Source organism: Tursiops truncatus, chromosome 4 (assembly GCF_011762595.2).
Source record: "Tursiops truncatus isolate mTurTru1 chromosome 4, mTurTru1.mat.Y, whole genome shotgun sequence".
NCBI classification, from domain to species: domain Eukaryota; kingdom Metazoa; phylum Chordata; class Mammalia; order Artiodactyla; family Delphinidae; genus Tursiops; species Tursiops truncatus.
Window position 1 is genome coordinate 139,343,306 of NC_047037.1, and position 23,301 is coordinate 139,366,606.

The 23,301-nt window shown below is 39.2% G+C and overlaps 1 protein-coding gene across 1 annotated transcript in view; it reads right to left on the reverse strand.

Moving 5' to 3' along the window:
- Positions 1–11,183, reverse strand: part of LOC101316279 (cell adhesion molecule DSCAM) — a 527,322-nt gene extending 516,139 nt beyond the window's left edge. Inside the window, exons 1-2 of the mRNA XM_073804653.1 lie at positions 10,796–11,183; positions 1,860–2,006 (exon numbers count right to left, since the gene is read on the reverse strand). Of these exons, the coding sequence (XP_073660754.1) occupies positions 1,860–2,006; positions 10,796–11,183 (535 nt within the window). The remainder of the gene's footprint in view (positions 1–1,859; positions 2,007–10,795) is intronic.
- Positions 11,184–23,301: the final 12,118 nt, after the last annotated feature.

Genomic DNA, 23,301 nt, shown 5'->3' on the forward strand with positions numbered 1-23,301 from the left:
ACTCCTCTTGTTTTATTTTAATTAGGTTCCTGTTGGAAGGAGAAAAAAGTCTATTCACATAGATTACAAAAAGATGAAAACTGAATAAAACCATACCATTAATTAAAGATGTCTGGGAAACATAAGGATAGAGATACAGATATATAGATTAGATAGATACAGATACAGATGTAGATCTATAACCTCACAGTAGATACTTTCATTCTCATCCATGTTTCCAGTTCTCTCCTTCCAGGCACATGCCCCATTGGGGGTCAGACATGGCCATGTGACTTGCTTCGCCAATTAAATATGAACAAGAATGACATCTGTCACCTCCAAGGAGAAGCACTTAGAGGCAGTTTGTCATTCTCCCCTGCTCTCTTCCCCTTCTAGGGCAGACACTGAGGTTGCGTATTTGATGGCCCCTGAGTGTGGAAGACTGCAAACATCACCCCAATTTCTCCCCTTCCCTGAACCCACAAGCCCCCTGCTGTGTACTTTTGAGAGCTCCTGACTCTGATTCTGGGCTCAGCCAGACTGACTGTCATCACATCTCTTCAACTGCTATCAAGAAACTAAAATGACCTCTGAAGCAAAGCAAGTAAGACCATTAAACAATCGAAATGTGCAAATAAAATTGTACAGGTGAGTCTCTATTCTGATTACTGCAATCACATTTCAGGTCTTAAGCTTAGTATTTTTTCAACATTCTAAGTTAACAAATTACTATGATTAATTAACATAACAGCAAGGGATTTATTGTTCAGTAAAGTGTGAGGGACTTCAAATTCACTGTAAAGATGGTATTACGGAAAGCCAAAAACATCTATTACATCCTGGTTCACTGTAATGTGCAATTTAATTTTTGATTTGTGTGATGGTTTAGTGACTTTTTTTAATGGTCCTTGTTGTAATAGTAACCTATACTGTCCAGCAAATCGATAAGCCATATAAAAATGCTCTTTCACCATGGGAGTTCAGTTCCAATTTCTTACCTCTGCAAGCTGACACAAAGTTGGTGGTATTCAAGAGTTACAATAAATTGTGTGTGTGTGTGTGTGTGTGTGTGTGTGTGTGCATGCTCTCACTTGCACACATGTGCACAGGGAACATGTAAAGAAAAGCAATCATTTATACCATTATACCACATTCAGTGCTCATCATGACTGTTTTCCAAAAGTATCCAACAGGCATTACCCAAAGATGTGCAAAACAGAAAAAGTGAGCCTAGTGTCTGCATGGCCTTTCCAGATAAGTAGCAAAAGGACCAAGAACTCAGCTTAAAAACCATGAGAAAAGAAGAGCCACAACTTCTTAGAAGCTAGACTTCAGTGGTACCATTTCTAGATACCAAAAATAAACCAGGAAATTAGTTATTTACATATATATACAGATATAAATAGACATATATATTTCAGTGCTGACTACATATTCCAAATAGAATCTTCAAGAAAGAGGCCACATAACTCTGAAGACATTTGAAAAGGTGAGAACAGCATGAAATCAGGGTTTCCATTTTCCAGATTATAGAGAATATCACGATACCAGCCCTGAGGTCGCTCACAGACACAGTAATCCTACTTTCCTCTTTCCAGGAGCAGAAATAAAAACAAAATTTCCTTTTTAAAAGTAACATAATGATTATACGCATAGCGCAAGGAACTAATTTCTATCCATCGGTCAATTCACTGCAGAATAGCTGAGTCGAGCCACATAAACCAACAGAAAACACTGACATCACATTTAATCACACAGCAGCGTCAACTTTCCGCATACTAATTCTTAATTATGACGCGCACATAGACGGAGACCCAATTCGATACGCAGAACAAGCTGCGAGCCCCGGCGCCCTGCGCCCGGGAAGCCCACTGTCCTACCTGAGATGAGTGAGACGGTATCTTTCTCCCATGAGACGACAGTGATGTACGCCTCCACCGAGGAGGGGATAATGCACTTGAAGACCGCAACATTGCCTCTCATGGTTTTCTGGTCCTCCACACGGACTGTATAGGGCTCCCGTAAAACTGGAAGGCAAGAAGAGGACCCCGGTAACACACACAGGCTCATTCCAAGAGGATCCCATCTGAAAATACACGTTGTATCTTACACGTATCAATTGCATCAAATATATTTATTGGAGAAAAATTTTTAAGAAACCTACATTTCATGTCTTAAAGACTTTCATTCTGTTAACAAGAAACTACACTAAGAACTAAAAAGCATGAGTATATCTAAAAGCAGTTAATCTACTCTCTAAACACATCTGGACATGGGAAGTAGTTTCTTAAACAGAAGTTATGATGATGGGAGACTTCCCTCCATGTCCTCTGAGGACCAAGGAAAAAATGTCAGACTATCAAGGAAAAGAATTAAAAAATCAAGAAAGGCAGCCTCTCCTGGGAATCCTCGAAACTAGGTGACAATTAAAACAACTCTTCCTAAGTAATTTTTATGACAGTTGCAAAGCAGTTTTGTAAAGAATCATTCTGCTTCCTATCACTTAGGGAAGCGTGCTGATTAAGGGAGCCTGCCCAGACATTCCCAACAGTAGGAGTAGCCCAGAAAGTGCCCAGAGGGGACTTCCACAAACTAGATGTCTAGGCTAGAGGCAAGGGGTGCAGGGATCCAGTGCCCACCCTGCAAGCCCAACTGCCTGGGTTCAAATCCAGGCCCTACCACTTTACAGTGAGCAAGCTCTCTTGCCACACATATAATGGGAATTTTGATAAAAATATCTACCAAGTAAGTCAATTTTGATGATTCAATCAGTTAACGTGGCTAAAGCGTCCGGAACCATGCCTGCCATGAACAGTTTGCCTAAAGCTACCTGGACCCACACCATCTCCTGGTGTGGGGAAGACCTCTGCTTCCAGGATAAGGAGACGTGGGTGTGTCTAATCCAGGTTATGCCTCCCTCCAGCTCTATAAATATGGGCGAAAGACTTCTTTCTCCAGTTTTGTTTCCTCAAATTTGAAATGAGGGGTTGGGATAGGAAGATTCAAGGTCTGAATTCTGTAAGTCTATGATTTTTCTAAGTTATCCACAGAGACAACTTACCTTACCATCTAATTAGCTCTCTGAAAGTTTTAGTCATTTATTGGACAAATATGTGTCAAGAAAACTGGCCATGAAATTAATTTCAAAAGAAATTAATATACCAACAGATATAAGAATGAATTTCTAAAGGGAAATCTCCTAATAGGCAGACGTAAATAATGCTCCAGAAGAAGCACTTTTAAGATCGGTGCTAGCTCTGTGATATGCCAAGTAGTTTAGTATCAGAGTATGTCATTATTAAGAGTATTGATGAGAGGATGGCTCCCAGTACTGATTTTTAAATATTACTATATAATATTTTCCCAACTTGGAGAATTTTTTTCATTCCTATCCCAAACCAGAGAGACTTTCAGAAGTTTAGGAATCTTTTGAGACCCTCATTCCTGCACTCTTTGTGCAATATGATGTGACGGTCCAGGTGGCAGTTCCACATCCGCAGGAGGTCCACTGGGCAATCGTTCAGGGGACTCAAGAAACATCACTGTTATACGCAGAGGGGGAAACTGACTTTGTACACAAAAACACCTCGAGAAATAGCCCTTTTGAGGGAGTGGAGGTCTACAGTCATAAATTGGAAAGAGGCAACAAAGAGACAGATGAATTAATCAAACTCATCAATGAATGAGAATTTGGTCCTAGTGGGAGAATAGAAGACAGAAAATAGGAAAAGGACCAGAGAACAGAAGAGAACAGGGGGCTGGACAGCATGGCGAAGGCCAACAGAAAGAGCTCACTATCACAGGGATGGGGTCACCTAAGCAGGTGTATGAGTCCAATTTAAGTTTGTCTTTGCTGATGTGTGTTTCTAAGCTATAAAGTCACTCCATCTCCCCAAACCTTCAGTAAACAAATGGCAACAAATGGCAAACAAATGGTGGGGGAAATTTTAATGGAAATCAAGGAAAGGAGCCAAGTTCTATGTCTCAGACAGGAAAGGGTGGGGACAAGAGAAAGTACCTACAGAGAACGGGAAGTGGGCAAGAGGCTTACCCCCAGCAAGTTGCTTGCTAATGCACTGTGGTGCTGCTAGCCTGGGGCAGAGACAGGCTCCACCACACTCCACTGTGTACCCACTCCACCCATACATTTGCCCAGGCCTCCACTGGATGCAGGGTGCCAGTGTTTGCTGGATGGGGCAAGGAGGAAGAGGCTGCGAAGGGCTCAGGGCACCAGGGATCAGAGGGGCAGCAGTGGCCACTGGATGGGGTTAGGGTGAAGGGCCAATGGGTGAAGGGCCAATGGGGCTTGGGGCACCCAGAGCCTGAGGAAAGGGTGGCTGGGAACCCACCCCAGGTGGGGTGGCATGAGACAGGACTCTCCAAGAGCTGAGAAAAAAAGTCCCCAGAGCATGTTCCATTCTCCCACCACACTTCACTCACGAAACACAAATGGAAAGATAGAAGCATTAGTATTTCAAGATGGCAACAGGAGAGCTTGAAGCCTGAGCACAGGGCCCTCAGCCTTGTGTGACCACACTCGCCCCATCCCATGAAGTCAGCCCTGATCCCAATCTGCCTATGCAGCAATCAGAGGAAGTGGGAAGATGGGATGGAGAAAGTTTGGAGCACTGGGCATTGCCGAGGAAGGCAGGTCCTATCCTAAGAGGTTGGATTCAGATTGCTCCCAACCCCCTTGATCCTTATGTCTGAAGTGATAAAACATAAACAAATGCCCCAGGGTAGGATGCCTTAGGTACACCAGAAGACTCTGTGCAGGTAGGAGGGCTTTATGCCCGATGTCCATCCTATTGGGGCAATGGTTATCTGAGGCACAATGAGACCCTAAGGCACAGCATCACTTTTATAGAAACTGGGGTGGGGGTTGCTCTTTTATTTTGTAGCTGATTACTTAACTTGGGAGATGCTTTAAATATTCAGTTACATCTTGAACACACCCTCATGTCAAGGACTGCTCAGGGACTAAGGAGAGCCTCACACTTTATGGAATAATTAACTGAAGAAAGAAAGAAAATCCACATGGCAGAACACCTGGAAGAAAACAGGCAAAGACTGAAGTGCACGGTCCCGAAAATGACTGAAGGTAACAGGAGTTCTGGGAAGGAGGGAATCTGGGTGCCTTGAGCTGTCCCTGAAGGACCAGAAGGACTGAGGAGGCAGAGAGGAAACAGGGAGAAGAGGAAAGGTGGAAGTGAGCACAAAATCTTCCAGAGACTGAGACACTGGTCCAGTGCTGTTTAGCCAAACCAGCCTCCCAACCACAGCCGCTGTGAACGGCCAGCAACAGGCTCACGGAGGCCTCTGTGTCCTTCATCTAAATAACATCTACTTCACACAGTTGTGCAGTGAACACAGAGGATGTCTCTAGAGGACCTGGCACAATGTCTAGCACATAACCTGTCTGAGTCCCTCTGACTGCTGGCCGGAGAAGCCTACCTGAGCTACCCTGAGCTGAAGACACTACAAGCTCTGGAACCTGCAAGAGGGCCTTGGGAAGGGTCCCACAGCCTGTGTCCCTTTGATTCTGGCTTCATCCTCCTCTTTCCCCACAGATAGGCTTCCTCTGTTTTTCTGGGCCACATGGAAGATGGAAGGTGCTTGGCCCACAGTTCCCAAAATCTCTCTCTCAAGATTTCAGTTTCAATTTCAGTATTTAAATTTGTGTGTTTGTGTGTGTTGATCTTGTACACCACCATTTTGATAAACTCACTTAGTTCCAGTAGGGTTTTTTTTTGTAGAGGCCATCAGATTTTTTTAAAATTAATGATTGGATTCTACAAATAAAAATGGATGAATTTTTTACCATCAGGATGTCTTTTACTTATTTTTCTTGCTATATTGCATTGACTGCAACCTCCAGTACAATGTCGAATAGAAGTGGTGAAAGCACACATCTTTGCAGTCTTCATATTTGGGGGAAAGCACTTAATCATTCACCACTAAGTATGATGTTAGATGTAGTAGGATCTTTTTATTGTTTTTTAATCAAATTTCTCTTCTACTCCTAGTTTTCTGAGAGTTTTTATTATAATAGGATGTTGTATTTTGTCAATGATTTTCTACACCTATTGAAATGATCACATGGTTTTTAATATGTTAATGTGGTGAACTGCCTTGATTAATTTTCAAATGTGAAACCTACCTTGCATTCTGGAGATAAGCTCTTTTTATATGTTGTTGTATTATCCTTTTTATATGTTGTTGGATTCAATTTGCTAAAATTTTGTTTAGAATTTTTACACATATATTCATGAGAAATATTTGTCTTTTTTTTGTTTTAGTATCGCGGTAATGCTGATCTCCTAAAATAACTTGGGAAGTAGTCTTTCCTCTTCAACTTTCTGGGAGAATTTGTGTAGAACTTTTATTATTTCCTCCTCAAATATTTGGTAGAATAAACAGTGTATCCATTTGAGCCTGGAATTTCATTGTAGGAAATTTTTCTATTACAAATTCAAATTCTTTAATAGATATGGAGCTATTCAGCTATTTCTTCTTGAATGAGTTTTGGCATTTTATTTCTTTCAAAGACTTTCTCATTTTATCTAAGTTATATGATTTATTGACATCTCCATGTTCTTAAAATTCTATTATAATTTAAATATCTGTATAATTTTGACTACTATAGAATATTGATGATTATACATATATATTGATTATATCTATAGAATAGTAATGTAACCCCTCTCATTCTTGACATTGATAATCTGTCTTCTCTCTTATTTTCCTCTTCAGTCTGGCCAGCTTACCAATTTTATTGATGTTTTTCAAAGAAACAACTTTTGGCTTCAGAGATTTCCACTCTAATCTTTATTATTTCCTTTTTGCTTTTATTGGTTTTAATTTGCTCTTTGTTCTGGAGTTAAGACCACTTGAGATCTCTATTTGAGACCATTTTTCCTTCCCAATGTAAGTTTTTAGAATTATAAATTTCTCCTCCTAAGCATTGCTTTAGTGACATTCCCAAAATTATTAGATGTTGTACTTTCAATTTTATTCAGCTCAAAATACTTTCTCATTTACCTTCTGTTTTTTCTTTGACACAGATTATTTAGAAGTGCGTTATTTGGTATCCAAATATTTGGGGATTTCCCAGAGATCTTATTGTTAGTGATTCTAATTTAATTCTATTGTAGTCAAAGAAAATACTTTATATGACTTATTTTTTTTAAATTCGTCTGATTCTTGTTTCATTCATAATATGATTTATTTTAGTAAATATCTGTGTTTTCTTGAAGAGAATATGTATTGTGCTATCACTGGATGGAATGTTCTGTATTTGAATGTCAATTGGGTCAAGCTGATTAACAATGCCATTCAAGTATTCTTTATTCTTGCTTATTTTCTGTCTATTTCTGGCAGTTATTAAGAGAGTGGGGGCTTCCCTGGTGGCGCAGTGATTGGGAGTCCGCCTGCTGATGCAGGGGACGCAGGTTCGTGCCCCGATCCGGGAGGATCCCACATGCCGGGGGGCGGCTGGGCCCGTGAGCCATGGCCGCTGAGCCTGCGTGTCCGGAGCCTGTGCTCCACAGCGGGAGAGGCCACAACAGTGAGAGGCCCAAGTACAGCAAAAAAAAAAGAAAAAAGAGAGAGAGGAGTATTGAAATCTCTAACTATAAGGTTTGATTTGTCTGTTTCTTCTTGCAGTTCTATCAGCTTTTACTTCATGTATTTTAAAGTTCTCTTATAGGCGCATATAATTTATAATAGTCATACCCTCTTAATTAATTGAACTTTTTTTTACAAAATGACCTTCTTTAGCCCTTGTAATATTCTTTGCTCTGAAATATACTTTGTTTAATATTGACATAGTTACTCCAGCTTTCTTCTGATATTTTCTTTTAATTAGACTGATTAGATTGATGATTTGATTTCTGTCTGTGTGCTGTTGTTGTTTCAGATAAAAGGGTACATTTTGTCTCTGCTACTCGATCTCGGCCATACGCAGAAGCCCCAGTCAAATGTTATTAAGCACAGTTCACTAAGGAGGAAACAATCACTAGAAATGTTTTGACTTGACCAAGGTCATATAGCTGATTACCGTTTGCTAAGTAGAAATGCGGCATGGGCAGGGCAGTACTGCTTCAAGGGATCCGTGTGCATTTCACTCCTTAGGACAAAAAGGGCAAGAAAGTATTTTATGTGAAGGAGAACTAGGATTGCTGATTAAGGAGACAAGATGTATGAACCTTCCCTGTTTTGTTGACAGTCAGACCTAAGTCAAAGTCACTGAAAACCGTTAAGAATAAGAATTCCCTGTACTTACAAAGGAGAGATGATGAAGCCATTTACCTAATGGATTATTCCAGGAAAATTCCAATGCCAACCTAGAGGCACACAGACATTTCAGATGACCCGATACACAGGAGGATACCCCTGAGTCAGTGCTCATTCCACTCAAACCTGCACTACAGCCATCATTGGGTAACATACACATCCCTCACCTGCCCTTCTGAACAGCCATCCAGTTTTGTACTAGCATCTACATAAAAGTGATGAAACCAGATTTTCCAGCATCCAATAAATAATCTAAAAGACTACTACAACTATAATGTGTTCATATTAAGAAGGAAAATTAAATGAGAAAGGTAATTTCAATGGGGCAACATGACTATCCATCTTGTAAGTTCAAACTGACAGAGCAATCATGTGTATGATGGGCCTTAGATGTCAAGAATAACAGCACACAGACAGAAATCACATAACTCAGTGGAAGGGGTGGGGGTAGCATAGATGCCAGACAAGATGATGGAACTTCCATCCCTTTAAAACCTACGTGGTCATGCAAAGACAATCAATTCTATGAGAAATTTAGAAAATAGCAGTTAAAACAGAAGTAAGCATTTAATTCTTTTATCTGACAGGAAACCCAAGACAGAAATAGCAGATTCATACAGACAAGTATAGCTGTTTGAAGTTCCAGGTTTTACTATAAGTGGTACTTTGTAGTTTATGAAGATGTTTTTATGACACACCATTAAACTTGTTAGCCTGCCAGGTAAAAGGCATTCGCGATGTCTCCCTGTTTGTCAGGTTTAGAAGTTCCTATACAAATTTCATTTGCTTCATTTTAATTATTCGGGGTATCAACTTTTCATCTCTCTTGATGAAAGCCAACCTTTTTCTTCCTTTCTTAAATGCATTTTGGTGCATGTCTTGAAATTCATGAGCATGTCATGGAGATCAAAATATAGCTGGGAAATGACTAGCTAGCAGAGTGAGTCACGGTCTAATGTTTGATTGCTTACATCAAAGAGATCACATGCAGGAATTCAGAAACATTTCATATTTTGCTCGTGTTGTGATGTCTTCAAACGGCACCTCCACACTTGCTGCAGAAATTATTACAAAGTTTCCCCCAGCTACCTGGTATATACGTCAATAGTCAAGGTCACATTCTCTTTTCCTAGTCACTCCATTATGTCAGTTTACCATAGGATTTGAAAGCCTAGGCTTAAAAAAAATAATAAAAACACTGCTTTCTAACTGGTGTCTAGTTGTGTGTATGTTTTGGGGGGCTTTAGTAAATCTACAGAATGACACAATATGTCCTGTATGTACGATTTTTGACGTCTGTGAACCTCAGGCTGTATTCCTGGTTTGGCTTGTATCAATGGCAATGAAAATACAGTATGATGTTAAAAGGAACATAACCAATTCAGGGTTTAGTTATTGACAACATTCCAGCAACATGTGACACAGTCAAAAATGTTAAAAGGGCCCTTTTTATTTCACAAGGAACAGAAGAATATTAGACTGATGCTATTTTACTGACGATAAACATTGATGCTATGGTTTATTTCAGTAAAATTCCTTGTCCTCTGTCCTCCCTTTGTCTTCCTCACTCCCCACACTGCCTGCCTCTGGGACAGAGTTGGGTGGGGAGGAGTGAAGAGGGAGACAGGAAACAAACACAATGAGCTGGACGCACTGAAAGTTTCAGTCACTGTATCAACTGGTCAAAAGACAGTAAGTCCAGAATATAGTTTAGACCTTACTAACTTGATATCACTAATTTCAAGTTTTAGTTCCAGCAACGTAAGGCACTCCAAAATCCAGTCAAAAGATGCTCTGACATCTCAAAGCATCCATCAGTATCACACTGAATGGATGACAGGGTTTTCATAGATTCTCAGCTGATGATTCTCTCTCCCCAATTTTTTACAATATACTCAGCAAATGTCATAGTGACTGGGACAGAGGCCAACTCTCCATTATAACCTTTGACCCAACTTTATCTGTCCATTGTCTGACTCCCTCATAAGGACGATGTCCATGAGGCCATGTACCAGGCCTTTTTACCCATCTACTCCCTGCACCTGGCACAGTGTCTGAATCAAAATAGAAGCTCAAGGAATATTTGTTGAGTGACAACATTAAAACCGACCCACGAATTGTACTGCAAACTTAATGTCAGTGCCACAGCAGGATTTTCCCCACTTCCACAGTGTTTAGTGATTTACAGAAATAGAGTTGCAAAGGTTTACAAAGGCATTGAATGCTTTTTTGACGTGTCTTGTTCAAATAGCAGAAATGTTGAATAAAATCAGTCAGCGAAAAGCTAGAGGTGATATTTGCAGGCCTGTGCATGTTTGTTTCCCTGAGGAAGAGAACCACTAGTTTCGAGTTTTCATTCCAAAAATGTAAGGCACTCTGACATCTCAAAGCAGCCATTAGAAGAGTGAACTAAGGATAGGATTTTCATTGGTTCTCAGCTGATGGCATTTTAGTATTTGTCATTGCCCACCTGGACCCCCAGCAGGCAGAGAACGAAAAAAGGTTGAGGAGCCGTACTCACCAGCCTTGATGTGGACATCCTGACTTCGAATTTTCCCTGAAGGATTTTCAGCTGTGCAATAGTAAGTATTATCATGGATTAAGGTACTAAAGCTTGAAGGAGGGAAGGGGAAAATTTGGAGAGTGCCGTTGGGGTGGACGTGGCGGATCCCGGGGACATCGTAGATCTCCTCGCCCGTTGCTAGGTACCATCTGAGAGACACAGGAGGGATGCCTGCAGCAGGGCAGGGCACCAGGGTCCCCGTGGTGCTCGCAAACACTACCTCTTGCAGAGATGCATTGACAAAGTAGAGGCTGGAGTGAAGGTCCTCACTGAAAACTACAAGAAGACAACACAAGAATATGTCAGTAAAGTGCACCTTCTGAACTCGTCCTTCGATCAATGGCATCAAGAGGTTATTCTGAGAAACAGACACGAGGCTCAACTAAAACCAAATCATTCGAAATTGCTCAACCTACTGTGGACAGAGAGGCACCATCTTCATAGTTTGTACACGAGTTACATTATCCTGGGTCTTAAACTTTAAATAGATTACTCTTCAGCTCTATGTCCCATGCCCTGTTCTGTCTCCATGGTACTGACCACTATTGGAATTTATATTGGGTTTTGTATTCACTTATTGTCTGTCTCCCCTTCTAGAAGGTAAGGCCCATGAGAACAACATTGTCATTTGCTCACACTATTATCTGGGGCACAGAGCAGAACATCCCGTGGCGGCTTAGGAAGAAGAAGCTACATGACTGAATAACTAGATCCGGTTGCTAGGATCAAATTGCTCTGGTTGAAAGGTACATTGAGAGCTAACGTTGAACGAAATTAGCCACAAATTTTAAAAATTAAAATTGAAGATCATATGTAAAGCATTTTTAAAAGGACAGTTGGTTTTCCGAAAATCAAGTCCAATCAACAATGCATTTTATTATTGAAAATATGTTGCAATGATAAAGAGACCTTCAACAAAGTATCATTCAATTCCACCAGCCTATGGCAGATTCTGTTCCGATTCTTCTCTTCTGGCCCATCCACCTACATGCCTATATAATTATACTACGTCATAATGTGCACACATGAAACATGCAGTTTTTACAGACTCTGTTTCATACTCATAACATTGTTTCATACACATAATGCCATGTTTCACGGACTTCATTAAGTACAGCTGACCTTGAACAACACTGGTTTGAACTGCGTGGGTCCACTTATACACAGATTGTTGTCAATAGGAAATACTACCGTATTACACCACCTGCGGTTGGTTGGATCTTCAGATGCAGAGGAACTACGGATACAGAGGGCAGACGATAAGTTACAGGCACCTGCACAATTTATATAATGTGATTTTCTTAACTAGTTCCCTGACCTGGGCTACTTGTTTCTAGTTTAATTACCACAAATAAAGTGTCTACAAATGTTTTCATGCATTTATTGACTGCTTACATTGCCCTCATTTACAGTTGTAGAGTGTCCTTTACATGAAGCAAAGAAACTCAGTTTCTGGAATCCAAATATTAAACAAAAGGCGTACAAATGCCGTGAAGACCTACCTTTTAGACACTGGTGTTTATACATGGCTTTCTGAGAACAAATGCATACCAGGTCACATAGTCACAAGAGAGTAAAGAAGCCCTAGACATTTGGAATTAACCTCACCGGGCAGAGATGAGAGTAACGATCACTGAGTGCCCAAGCCATGTCAGGCAATGTTATGAGACTTGAAGTGTTATTTCATTTACACCTATGCACAGCAGTCCTGCCAGGTGAGCCCAGGCTCTGCTTCACAGAGGATGAGATGGAGACTCAGAGGGGCTGTCACTGGAGCAAGGATTCAGGGTAGGAGGTTGCAGAGCCAGGATTCAGCCTCCCTGATGAAGATTTTATTTCATTGCATGGCTGCCTTTATTGTACAAAGCCAGATCGTGGGGAAGCTGTGTTCATGAGATTTGCCCTACTCCAGATAGCTTACTTGGAGATCCACCTGCTTTCTCTTGGTCTCTGTAACTAGCGGTGACCACGAGTTTGCCCACGGCCCATGCTGCCTATCTCTGAGCTGGCAGCAGAGTGAACTCCATTAGTCAAAAAATGGCAGAGAAAACCACACTTCGTAAAAGTGACAGATTTACTCTAAGAGAAGACAGGCAGGGGTATTCATCAAGTAGTAACTGTTTGATGGTTTTCTTCCCCAACCATAACTAAAGCCTTTAGCAATGCTCCATAAATCAGAATATGGAAAGCATTGCTAACTGAGAAATTGGTTCAGACCAGAAGCATAGTTAATAGTTAAACATTGTAGCTTTCAGCTCAAATAAAAATGCTGATAGTAGCACTGTGGTTTTGAGCTTTTTAGGAAACTGACATCACCCCAAACATATTGCTAGGAACGAGGTAACTGTCACTCCTGAGGCTAATTCCACCTCAATTCTTTTTTTCCCTCCCCCCCCGTTACTCTTCTGTCAACTGAATTGTAGGCGATTCAAACTAAGTAAAATTTAGTTGTATTTGAATTTATTCTCTTGTGTCCTAAAAGTGGCCTTGTTAAGAATAGCAGTCTTCGAAAATGTGAATGTATGTAAGAAATATTTAATTAAATATATAGTTTTCTATTGTCAACCACATTCTAAGAGCCAGCCTATGAAATTACTTAAATGACTGTGAGAAAAATGCAAAACAAATGTTTAATCCTAGTAGTTAAAGAAATAAGTGACCTATGGGGGATTACTGTCATTTCTCCTTACAATTTTTAGATATTTCACATTAGTCTTTCTATTTCGCACCACTGGGTTTAATAACATAACATAAACTCACTTTCTAAGATTCACATCATATGGTCACAGGCAAAAGAAAACCCAAACTATATTCCAACAGCCTTTATTTCTTCCATCTAAGGGACCATCCATCTGCTTAAATAATAGTACTTCTTTTTATGGAGTGCTGAATGCACTTTAAATACAGTAACATTTGCTCCCTCCAGTAAGGGCATGGGCGATCTTAATGTGAATTTTAAGTGTGTGTGTGTGTGTGTGTGTGTGTGTGTGTGTGTGTGTGTGTGTGTGTATGTGAAAGTTCCTTGAATATAACTGCAGTTTATTAACTGAGAGCTAAACAAAATGCTTGGCAGAATCTTGTTGTGAGATTCAAGGTATAAAATCCTGGCGTACGAATGCTAAGGGCATAAAAGGAAGGGGCTTTGGAGAATTGTTTCTTCGTTTGCAGATTTCTCCATATTTTTTTATCGTTATAACAGATGGTATAACCAAGACTCCCATGACAAACATAAAGGAGAATGTTACACTAAAAAGAAAAATAAGTCAATATTGCTTTCTTTAAAATCCACACACGGCAAAGTGAAAAGAAGAAACATGGGAGAAACTTTGCAGGAAGCAATGATACAATCAGTTATTCATGTGACAGTATTTACTGAGCACCTGTTATATACCAGGCCTTGTGCAAGGTCACAGTTACACATATTTTCAGGAGTCACGCTACTGCTTTTAAGGAATTTTTGGTCTAGAGGGTACCATGGTCATGTAACGAGATCAGCGATAATTATATATTTTGCGGAGTGCTGTGACAGAGTTATCAACAAAGTGCTACAGATGCATAAATGATAGAGAAACTAACCCAACCTGGGGAAGATAAGGGTAGATCCCCAAAGGAGAGGGAAAAACGGATTCTAGGCAGAGGCATTAACATAGTAGGACACTGAGTTGTCACAGGCAGGAGAGAAGTGAGAGGACACTGGATACCAGGAACTTGAGGGCAGAACCAACAGTGACACAGATTTGGGAGAGGAAGCTTGAGGTTCTTTATATTCATTTATTCTGTACATACATATTCAGCACCTAGTAAGTATGTGGCGCTTGCTAAGGCCTTGGGACACGCTAAGGACCGAGGCTTGGAGGGTGATCCTGGGAGCTTCTATTTCAGAAGTCTGGATCATAAGGGGTGTCAGATCTCAAGCTAAGAGGCATGTGCTTAATTCTGAAGACGGTAGGACAAGAGGGAGCCCCATTCCTAGGCATACACACAGGCGAAGCGAATGCATATGTCCATGCAAAAATTTGTACACAGATGTTCAAAGCAGCGTTATTTATACTAGACAAATGTGGAAACAACTCCAGTGCCCATCAACTGAAGAATGGATAAACAAAAGCTGGTATATCCATGCAATGGAATTTTACTCAGCAATAGAGATAAATGAAATACTAATATGTGTTACAGACATGGACAACTCTTGATAACATTATGCTCAGTGAAAAGAGTGAGTCACAAAAGAGCACGTACTGTGTGATTACATGCACATGAAATGTCCAGAACAGGGAACTCTACAGAGATAGAAAGTAGATGAATGGTTTACTTATGGGTAGAGGTGAGGGGCTGGGGAGAAGGGTGACAGCTAAAGGACGCAGTGTGTCTTTCTGAAGTTATTACAGTGGTCTAAAATTAGCTGTGATGAAGCTTGTGCATATCTTTGAATTTACCAAAAAAAAAAAAACCCACTGAACTGTACAAACAGATGAATGTTACTGTATGTAAATTATATCTCAATAAAACTGTTTAAAAAGTCGGGAGCCAATGAAAGTTTTGACACAGAACAAGCAATTTTCCAGATTGTCGTTTTGGAAAGTGAACGCTGGATGGGGGTGGGGATGAAAACTGGCGGCAGGAAGTTTGGCTGGGCTGCTATGGGTGGCCCAGGCCCTCCGGGGCTTTGGTGCTGTGAAGGGAGGAGAGAGCCTAACTCTACAGGTGTGTCTGATATGGTCCTGCCAGAAAGTGTGGGCAGGGCACAGAAGTAACGAGAGTGAGGGAGGATAAGGAACAAGTCAATGTGATCCAAATTTAATAGCTTGCATGCCTGGTTGCATAGTTACACTATGAACGCAGATGGAGAACATACAAGGCAGAGCCAGCTGTGGGAAGGAAATGACAGTGCCAGTTCTACTGAAGTTAAGGGGGCACTGCCTCGGGGCCACCCACTAGCCAGCTGGGAATCGGAGTGCAAGATCTCAGACAGAGATTCCACAGTCAGGGAAGCTGAAGCCCATCATTGGGTGAGATTTATCAAGGAGAGTGTGAAGAACAAGAAGAGACCAAAAAAAAAAATGGAGATGGATCCTCAGGGATAGTTAATACATAAAAGGTGAGCAAAGGATATATGACCATGGACTTGCACCCGAAATACATAATGAACTCCTCCAGGTCAATAAGAAAACCATAATCTAATTACAAATGGGCAAAAGGCTTAGATGGTCACTTCACAAAGGCCAATATATAAATGGCCAACAAGCACATGAAAAACAAAACACCTCAAAGTCACTAGTCATCAGGGAAATGCAAATTAAAAGCACAAGGAGTTACCACTACACAACAATGACTAAAATGGAAAAGACAGACTATATTGAGTGTCCCAAGGATGTGAAGCAACATGAAGCACATACACTGCAAGCGGGAATGTAAATTGATAAGGTCATTATGGAAAACTGTTCCTCAGTAATGACTACAGCTAAACCTATGCCTACCCTATGACTCAACAATTCGATTCATAGGTATTTATCCAACAGAAATGCATGCGTATGCTCATAAATATTACATACTGGAATATTCACAGCATTACTATTTGTGAGTCCCAAACTGGAAACCACTCACAATATCCATCAGTAGTAAAAAATGGATAAATATATTGTTATATATTTGCACCTCAAATCATTATATAAAAATAAGAATGAACAATCTACAATTACAAAACTATTATGAAACCACAACCATAAAGTTGAAGGAAAGTAAACAGACACAACAAGAGTGCATACATTATTATTCCATTGATACCAAGCATAAAATAGGAAAAACTAATCTATGATGTTAAGAGTCAGGATAATAGTTATTCATGGGGTGGACACAGAGAATAGAAATGGCATGAGGTGGCATCCAGGCTGCTGTCTGTGTTCATTTTCTTGACCTGGGTGCTGGGTACACTGATGTGTTCAGCTGATGAAAATTTCATTTAGCTGTACTCTGTGAAAAGCACACTCCTCTGTATGTATTCTATACTTGACTTAAAACATTAAATATTTTAAAAAATTAAATATTTTAAAGAAATGGGAAAAGAGAGAAACATCATGAAGATAAAGAAGATGTTATGAGATAAGTAGCCAAAATGTCAGAGAAAATGATGCCTTAGAAACAAAAGGACAGCATTGTGAAATGTCAACCAGCCGTTTTCAACTGTGTCAATTGCTTCACAGAGATCAGAAAACATGCAAATTGAGTATATCTATTTTGAATGAAAATACTATTTAGGATCAAAATAATTTTATTGATTTCATAGGAATCTGTAAGTGTATATGCTTAGTAAAATGAACTGCTTCTATAAAGCTCTTCCCAAATGAAAAGGAATATACCTAAGCCTCAGGTAAATATTATCTAGAAAGCATAACACTTAGCTGATTCTGAGACTCCAAAATGTTTTCACATTTGAATAAATGCTTTGAAATTTAGTGTCATCTTGATCAGACAATCTGAAAGCAGATAAATGGATGGTCTCATAATGACTTGGAAAGCATTCCAAACATCTATGAAATAATTCCAAGTTAGGTTATAAAAATATGCTCATATGTTACAGCAATTATGCATTTAACTCTAATATATTTCAGTCATTCTATCTATTCCCCAGCACTAAAGCAACAACAGAACTGTCCAAATAAGAATTGGATAAAACTTCATAATGACCCAGAACTTAAAACTATGAAATTCTGTCTTTGTCCATGATAAAACAAAATGAAACAAAACAGGAAGTGGATTTACCCTCTTCTATGTAAACATTCATGCAATACAAAACAGTAAGCTGTAAAAGAAGGAAACAAATGAGATGGGGCCCGCTAGCATCCAGCTTAATGCCTCGAGAAAATTCACAAATCATCCCAAAAGGAGAAACCTAAATAGAACTTGGTGGAATTTCTGAGTTGAAGCCTGGGGAGGCCACACACTGGATTTACAAAGCAAAGAGATGGAAGTTGCGTGGAGAGGGAACTCCAACAATCTGAAGAAGTTTCCTTTTGGTGAGTCTTTAGCTGTGGACAGATATTTACAGGTGTGTGAGGAAACTACTGATGCTGCAAAGAAACACCAGAAAGGAGCAGCTGGAAAATTCCTGAAGCTCACACAGGGGAGGCACTAGTTCATGTTCCAACCAGAGAGGAAAGAACTAATATATGGGGTACCAGATAGAGTACTCAGAAGTGTATGACCACTACCGTGGGGGCCAAATTAATCATAACAAAGTTTAAAAGGGATCCCAGTATGGATTCCAGAAGGCATTCAATTGAGTTCAAGTAACTTAACTGCACAACCAACAAATTTCAATGCTCGTTAATGAAAAGAAACAAAATCCAATAATCAATCATGTAAAGTTTACAATATCTGACATCCAATAAAACAATTGGAGACAAGCAGGAAAATATGACCTATTATCAGAAGTAAATGTATTCAATAGAAGCAGACACGGAAATGACAGGTGACAGAATTAGCAGGCATGGACATTAAAATAGCTATTATAAATATTCTCCCAATATCATCAAGATGGTAAGGGAAAGCAAGGGAATACTGATGAGAGAAATGGAGACTATAAAAATAGCCAAAAATGAAACTTCCTGAGATGAAAAATACACTATATGAAATGAAACACAGGCAAATGGAATTAACAGCAGATTATACCTTGCAGAAGAAAATATCAATAAACCAGAAGGCAGAGCAATAGAAACTACACAAATTGAAAGACAAAGAAAACAGGCTTAAAGACAGTAAACATAAAATCAGTGAGATGTGAGACAATATCGTGTGGCCTAATATAGGTATAATTGGAATTCCACAAGGGAGGAGGTCAGACAGAATTTTTTTTTAAGAATTAATATCTAACATTTTCAAAATTTAAGGAATGCCAGAACCCTAAATACCCCATAAATTCAATGAACACCAAACAGAAGAAACACAAAGAAAATCACACCATGACACATCATAATTCAATTGCTGAAAGCTAGTAAAAAAGAGAAAAATATTAAATGCAGCCATTTAAAAACATACACATAGCATGTGGAGAAACAAAGGTAAGAATGATGCCAGACTTATCAGAAACAATGCAAGCCAAAACAATGCAAGCCAAATGCAAGCCAAAAGACAGTGACAGAAACAATGCAAGCCAAAAGACAGTGAAGAGAAAGAAAATTTAAAGTATTATTTAGAAAGAAAAAAAAGTCCAATCTAAAATTCTATGCCCAGCCAAAAAAAAAAAAATTATAAATGAAGGCAATAAAAATGACTTTTCAGACATCCAAATACTTAGGGAATTCATTGACAATGGATCAGCAGTACAAGGAATGTTAATGGAAGTCCTTCAGGCAAAAGGAAAATGTTACCAGATAGACATTTTTGACTTCTCAAAAATAATGAAGACTAACAAAAATGATAAATATATGGGTAAATATACAAAACACATTTCTTCATTTTAAAAGAATAATCAAAAGACAGTTTAGTGTTTAAAGCAAAATTGATAATAATGTATTTTGGAGTGTAACATATATAGAGAGATAAAATGAATGACAATATCAGCATGAAGGCAGGTGGGAGGAGGAGAATGACAATCTACTGTCTTAAGTTTCTTCTACTGTACATCGTGTTGTAATATTATTTGAAAGCAGGCCATGTTAGTTTAAAGATTTATATTGTAAATCCTAAAGCAAACACTTAAAAAACAAAGCAAAACTTAGATATTAAACCATTCATGTAGATAAAATTGATCATTAAAAAAATTCCATTAATACAAAAGAAAAAAAAAAACAGAGTGGATGAAATAAATAGGAAGCATTATCAAGATGGTAGATTTAAACCTAACCAAATTGGTGTTCACATTAAATATAAATGGCCTAAACACTCCAATTGAAAGGCAGAAAATGTCAGATTGATGAAAAATCAAGATTTAATAATATGTAATCCAGGAGAAACTCATTTTAAATACAAAAAAAAGTAGATTAAAATTAAAGGGATAGAAAAATATACCATGCTAACACTACTCAAAAGAAAGCTGGAGTGGCTACACTAATATCAAAGTAGATTTCAGGATAAGGAATGTTACTAAGATGTTTTTTTCTAATGATAAAGTGATCAACTCAAGAATACATTACATCCTAAATGTTTATGTATCTAATAAAAACTTCAAAGTACATAAAGCAACTCTGCTAGAATTGGAGGGAGGAATATCAAATCCAGAAGGAAAATTGAGAACTGGGTTTCTTTCTTTTTTAGTGCTGATTGCCATTGGGTTGATATATCAATGTTCTTTGTTGAGATTTTATCTGCCTTCTTGTATATTTTGATGTTAAAAAATTGTGCATAGAAAAAATTCAATCTTACCTCATACTGATGGTTTGCTAGGGTTCAGCCAGGCCAGCCTCCTCAGTGCCTTGGGAAACCCACTCCCACCTCAGAGCCAGCACAGATACTGAATGCCTTGCTGGAATACTTCACCATCCTTCACCCAATTCATTAAGACTCATGCTTTGACCCTCAGCTTAAACACCATTTCCTTAGGGATTTATCCCTGATCTTCTACGTCCCAGACTGGACCCCCTGCCCTACCTGTCAGCTTCTTGCTTCATTCATTCATAGTCTCAGCTTAGTTGTTTAGTGTGTGTCTCCAACACTGTTGAAATCTACAAGAGTGGCATGGCATATAGAGGATGCAACCTTATTCTTTTGTATTTAGTGAACAGACTAGTACACAACAGAAGCCTTCACATTTTTATTGAATGAATAAATAAATCTTTAAAAAAATTATGGTTTTCATACCACATATAGCTAAAAGATTCCTTTTAAGGAAAAATAATCTGTATTTCGTATGCATCATCTATTTTAATTTAAATTCCATTAAAAAGATGTTAAGGGACAACAAGAATTAGTGGCTGAAAGAAGAATTTCTCGGATATTATAAGAAGAACACATTTATGAGATTTTAGCTACTCTGTGTAAGAATGTTCTTTTTATCCAATATGTGTGCTGATTTTTCAACAAGGAAGAAAAAAAGCTCAATTTTGCTATGTGTTTTACAAATCTCTGGAGGAAAAAAAAATAAGAAAAATGTTAATATTTTACCCATAAAATGTCTAAGTATTGTTTCCAATATCCTTCTAGAGAATTATTTCCATGTGTGTCTAGGGAATTCATTTTAGAGATGAAGCCTCGCTGTCCCTTCAGATGAATGAAAGTCACCCTCAGTAACATTGCTGGTGGTTACGTGTACAGTTTCAGAGAAGAATGCAGCCTCTGTAATGAATAATATGTATGTAGTTTGCTATGTTCCAGCACTTACATTTTAAGCTCAAAGATTTCAAAAGGCACGAAAGTGGCTAGTGATTTGAAAGAAGCAGAAGACTCTCTGGGATTTATGATCACAAGCAGCAAAGTACATGAATAAACCAAAGTGATGTAAATAACTCCTTAGGATCGGGGAGCATAGAAATGTGGGAACAAAAATAGAACAAACTAATGAAGAATGAGGAATAAGTGCAGATTCACACAAGGAATTATGAATTAAGAAAATCATCAGAAAAAGAGAGTGGGAAATGGAGCTGACATCATAATAATGTCAACAGAATTGCTTCCTGCAAATTAAAAGGCTTGGAGAGAGGGGAAAAATTACAAAAAGAGAATGTCCAAAACCACAGCAATATGAACTAGAAACACAATAACAAAGCAACAATAAAATCAGACTATTAATGGGAGGGAAAGATTGAAATTCACTGAAGCCTAATGAGTCACCTATCCTATGATTAAAGAACAAAATAAACTGGGAATTTGGGATTGACATATACACACTACTATATTTAACAGAGATAACCATCAAGGACCTACTGTATAGCACAGGGAACTCTGCTCAATATTCTGTGACAACCTAAATGGGAAAAGAATTTGAAAAAGAACAGCTACATGTATATGTATAAGTGAGTCACTTTGCTCTACACCTGAAACTAACACAATATTGTTAACTATACTCCAATATGAAATAAAAATTAAAAAAAGAAATAATTTAAAAGAAAATTAAAAAGAAAAACAATTTTAAAAAGAACAAAATGAATTAAAAGCAGAGACCACAATGGTACCTCAATAGAAAAATGTAAAGTCCAAGTCCTGCAAGACATCTTAAACTCTGGTGTTGAGTGAGAGCACTGAAGTGGAATGATAAAAAGACACACATTCTGGGCTTCCCTGGTGGCACAGTGGTCAAGAGTCCGCCTGCTGATGCAGGAGACACGGGTTTATGCCCTGGTCCGGGAGGATCCCACATGCCGCGGAGCGGCTGGGCCCGTGAGCCATGGCCGCTGAGCCTGCGCATCCGGAGCCTGTGCTCCACGACGGGAGAGGCCACAACCATGAGAGGCCCGCGTACGGCAAAAAAAATAAAACACGCATTCTTCTTAATCTCATTGACTATGGCAGTGTTCAGCATCATTTTCTTTTGCTAGAACTCCACCATGCTCAGGGGCACTCAATTTTCCATTTTGCTCTGGTCTAAGGACTTACATTAAGTCTAATTTTTAAGGTACTTTTTTTTTTCAGGTAGTGTGTGAGTTTTACTTTGTGTTTCAGTGCTAAAATGAATGGTTATTCTCATAATGGCAAATATACCCTGAGTTGTAAGTGGCAACAATCTTTTGAATTAGAAAGACTCTTAGAGGATTGACTCTAGTCTAGCCCCTCTGATTCACCAGCCTGAGTCAGAGACCTGCTCACTGTCTGCCTTCCCCTTGGGTGACTTCCTTGAGTTTTCTCCAGTGTGTTAAAACACTCATCTACCATCACTGGCATCTTATGACTGCCATTATTTTACCTCTCTTCCTCTTTATCCTTAGGATGTTTATATTCCTTTACTGTCATTGTAATGGAGTTTCGGGGGCAAGGTGGGTGAACAGGGATGGAACATAGATGTTCACTTATTTTGTGTTACCAGCAATGCCTACTATCTCCAAAGCAGTGATGGGAACAAACGGTGTTTGGGTTTCAGGTATGATACAACCCTCTATCTTCCCACAGAACACTGGGGAACACTGCACAGTACCCACCTGACTTCACCATCCTCTGCACTTTCACACCACTTAATCCATTCTTGCATTTTCTGCCCTCGCTTCTTCAAGATATTGCCTATCTATGTGACTTTGTTCAGTGCTAACACCAATACCTTGGATGAAGCAAAGGGGACATTATCATCCCTGTATACCATGTGCTTACGCAGCATCGAGTACATAGATAATGCAGTGAACACTTAAATATAACCCAAGTCAGGTCTCCCCTGAGGTAGGAAGGACACTTCTTTGGGACAAAAATGTGCCGTCCTCCTGGGGTTGCTCCACCGTCGGAAGCTGCTGTCAGGTTGTGATCTACGACAGTATGGAGGCCAAGGGCCAGCTCTTCAACCTCGGTGTGACCATTTATAGCAAAAGACGTCAGACTGACCTAGAATT